At 33.3% G+C, this 2,333-nt stretch overlaps 1 protein-coding gene across 1 annotated transcript; it reads right to left on the bottom strand.

The window, feature by feature from the left end:
• Positions 1 to 374: 374 nt before the first annotated feature.
• Positions 375 to 2,171, bottom strand: LOC140867179 (protein yippee-like At3g11230). Its single transcript, XM_073272255.1, has 6 exons — positions 2,055 to 2,171; positions 1,841 to 1,961; positions 1,189 to 1,229; positions 913 to 1,024; positions 779 to 834; positions 375 to 665 (listed from the first exon to the last, which is right to left on the bottom strand). Exons 2-6 carry the CDS (start codon positions 1,943 to 1,945, stop codon positions 602 to 604), a joined length of 378 nt encoding a protein of 125 aa, XP_073128356.1. The 5' UTR covers positions 1,946 to 1,961; positions 2,055 to 2,171; the 3' UTR covers positions 375 to 601.
• Positions 2,172 to 2,333: the final 162 nt, after the last annotated feature.

The following is a 2,333-nucleotide window of genomic DNA, read 5'->3' as shown; positions in this document are numbered from 1 at the left end:
AATAAAAAATATAATTCAAGTCAATCATGGATTTTATGCCAAACATTTAGGTCTTTAATAATTCATCTATAAATATTTACTAGTAAACTTTATGATGTGTGCACGTAAATTCAATTTTTTAATAAAAAATACAGTTTTATATTTATATATAGTAAATTTTTTATGAAATATAACGAGTTTAGAGTAATTTTATTTAATGTTAATGTTTGAATTTCTATTATTATTCTGTTTTTTTAATAACTAATTTATTATGTTTTGTTTTATTTTATAAAAATGATGGTATTTACAAGAAGAGGATATGTTGGACAAAAAGATTGGTATTTCATGTCACCAAAAATATTTATTACTCATGTCTCAACGTTATTCAGCAGAATTCAAGTTTATACCTCAGAAACCAGAACTGCACATATCCAGACCCAAAAAATATGGTAAAACTATATCTTGTACTACATTTATTTCCCAAAAAACTACAATCAAAACATGTCATGAACAAGCTACAAAAGAACTGACAATTTTTATCAGTCGTCGCTGAATCGGATCTCTCCCCTACAAAACCAAAGGTGTGTTGTATATGAATCAAGTATTATGGTGTCACTAGCTCCTATCCTCGATGTTCCACTTCCACAACATCCAAGTCTTCATTCACATGCAACAGAACTTTATCCCTGTTAAAAAGTTTTCAAAAGACAAGAATTGCAAGGAGTCAAATAACTTGGCATTGCAGAGTGTTGAAAGTAATAAGTGATATACAATAGTACTATCCGGTAACTAAACTTACATATTTAGCTGCACCAGTTCATTCTCAACGCCTCTTTCGGCGATAAAAGTCAATATCTATTGCACGGGAATGTTCGGATAATCAATACCAAATTTCTTGTTAGAAATGGCAGGAACAAAGATGCAGAATCTTACATATTTGAATCCCAATTTATTTCCACATTTGACACAGCATATATCAGAAACTGTGTGATTCACACATCTCGCAACAATTGGTCGCTGTTGACCGTGAACTTCCACGTTCACACTGCATTTATGTGCATGATACATTAGACAGCATTACCAAAGTTTTTTCTAGCAACTTAAATCTGTAACAACAAACTTGCTTCTCATATCTAACTGGAGCCATCAAACACTACGGTTTTCAAGTTCGAGATAATTCTCTCTTTGGGTTCGGAGAAAGAAACTTACACTGTGATGAAGAGACCTTCTTCAAGGACAGGTGATTCCATCTGCCAAAAGAGAGAATGAAAAACATAAGAAAGGAAAATCAAGAGATTTTTTAATATGCCATAACAATGAATAATAAAGAGAAACCAGTGAACATGTGAACTTAATAAACATAATACCATCTCAATGATCCGATCGAAGAAAAACGACAGCGTCTTAAACAGATCAAGATGACAAGCAACATTTGAAATAATCCTTCTAAAACTCGAAACTTAACTCCGATTTTTAACCGTACACAGCTGAAAATGTGATCAGGGCCAGAGCCAAAAATGTATTTCTGGAAATTTTCAAATTTTTTCGAGGGACTGGGGTACAACACCCTCAGTTGCCCAAACGTGTTTCGATTTCCGAATTCGGGTGGAGCATTTGCAAAGCTGATATCTTTAGTACTGTAGTATAATGAAAGCCCTTTTCTCACAAGAACTTCATGTGATGGCCATATTCCAAGAATCGCAATCCCAAATTACAAGAAGAAAAAAGCGGGCAAAAACAAAAAAATGTTTGTAAGATTACGATTTACACCATTTCACTCATTGATCACTCACCAGATTGATACATAATATGAGAAAAAAAAAAAAAAGAAAGAAAAGAGAAAACGGTGAACGAGATGTACGTCTTCGTCAGAAACGTAGTCTTCTTGTAAGGCAATGTGGGTTCCGCAGCCCTTGCACGTAAAGTAGCCTGGATCTTCAAAATAGAGCCTAAATGTTCTCCCCATTCGCAGAAATGTAAGTCTGAACAAGAAACAAGAGTTTAATCAGCCAAAAGAAGAAATAAGGGGGGGAAATTGTTCAAGAAAGGAACACTGTTCTTGAGATTTAGGTTACCCGTTTATCGAAGAAGCACAGATTAATGAAAATTGAGGGTTTGGCGCGAAGAAATTGAAAGGAAGATGAACGTATGGATGAAGAAAAGCGAGCTTTGGGATCTCAGGTCACGTGGTGATGAATTCAGATTGGAATAACATATTTGCTCGTGAATATATTTAAATTTTAAATATTATTATAAAAATTATTATATTTAAATCGATAAACATTCTTGTGAATTCGTAATACGGGTCAACCCATAAAAAAACAAATATCCATTAGATAAATTGGATCTTAATT

This window comes from Henckelia pumila, chromosome 4 (assembly GCF_033568475.1).
Source record: "Henckelia pumila isolate YLH828 chromosome 4, ASM3356847v2, whole genome shotgun sequence".
NCBI classification, from domain to species: Eukaryota; Viridiplantae; Streptophyta; class Magnoliopsida; order Lamiales; family Gesneriaceae; genus Henckelia; species Henckelia pumila.
The sequence above is the reverse complement of the archived record's forward strand: the minus strand, read 5'-3'. Positions and strand labels throughout refer to the sequence as shown.

What these genes read in the sequence shown, in the direction of transcription:
- LOC140867179 (XM_073272255.1), bottom strand. Translation starts at nt 1,945, where the DNA reads ATGGGGAGAACATTTAGGCTCTATTTTGAAGATCCAGGCTACTTTACG. An exon ending in GAAGGTCTCTTCATCACAGT is followed by an intron (nt 1,025 to 1,188) that starts GTAAGTTTCTTT and finishes ACATAAATGCAG; the next exon opens with TGTGAACGTGGAAGTTCACG. An exon ending in ATAAATTGGGATTCAAATAT is followed by an intron (nt 835 to 912) that starts GTAAGATTCTGC and finishes CCCGTGCAATAG; the next exon opens with ATATTGACTTTTATCGCCGA.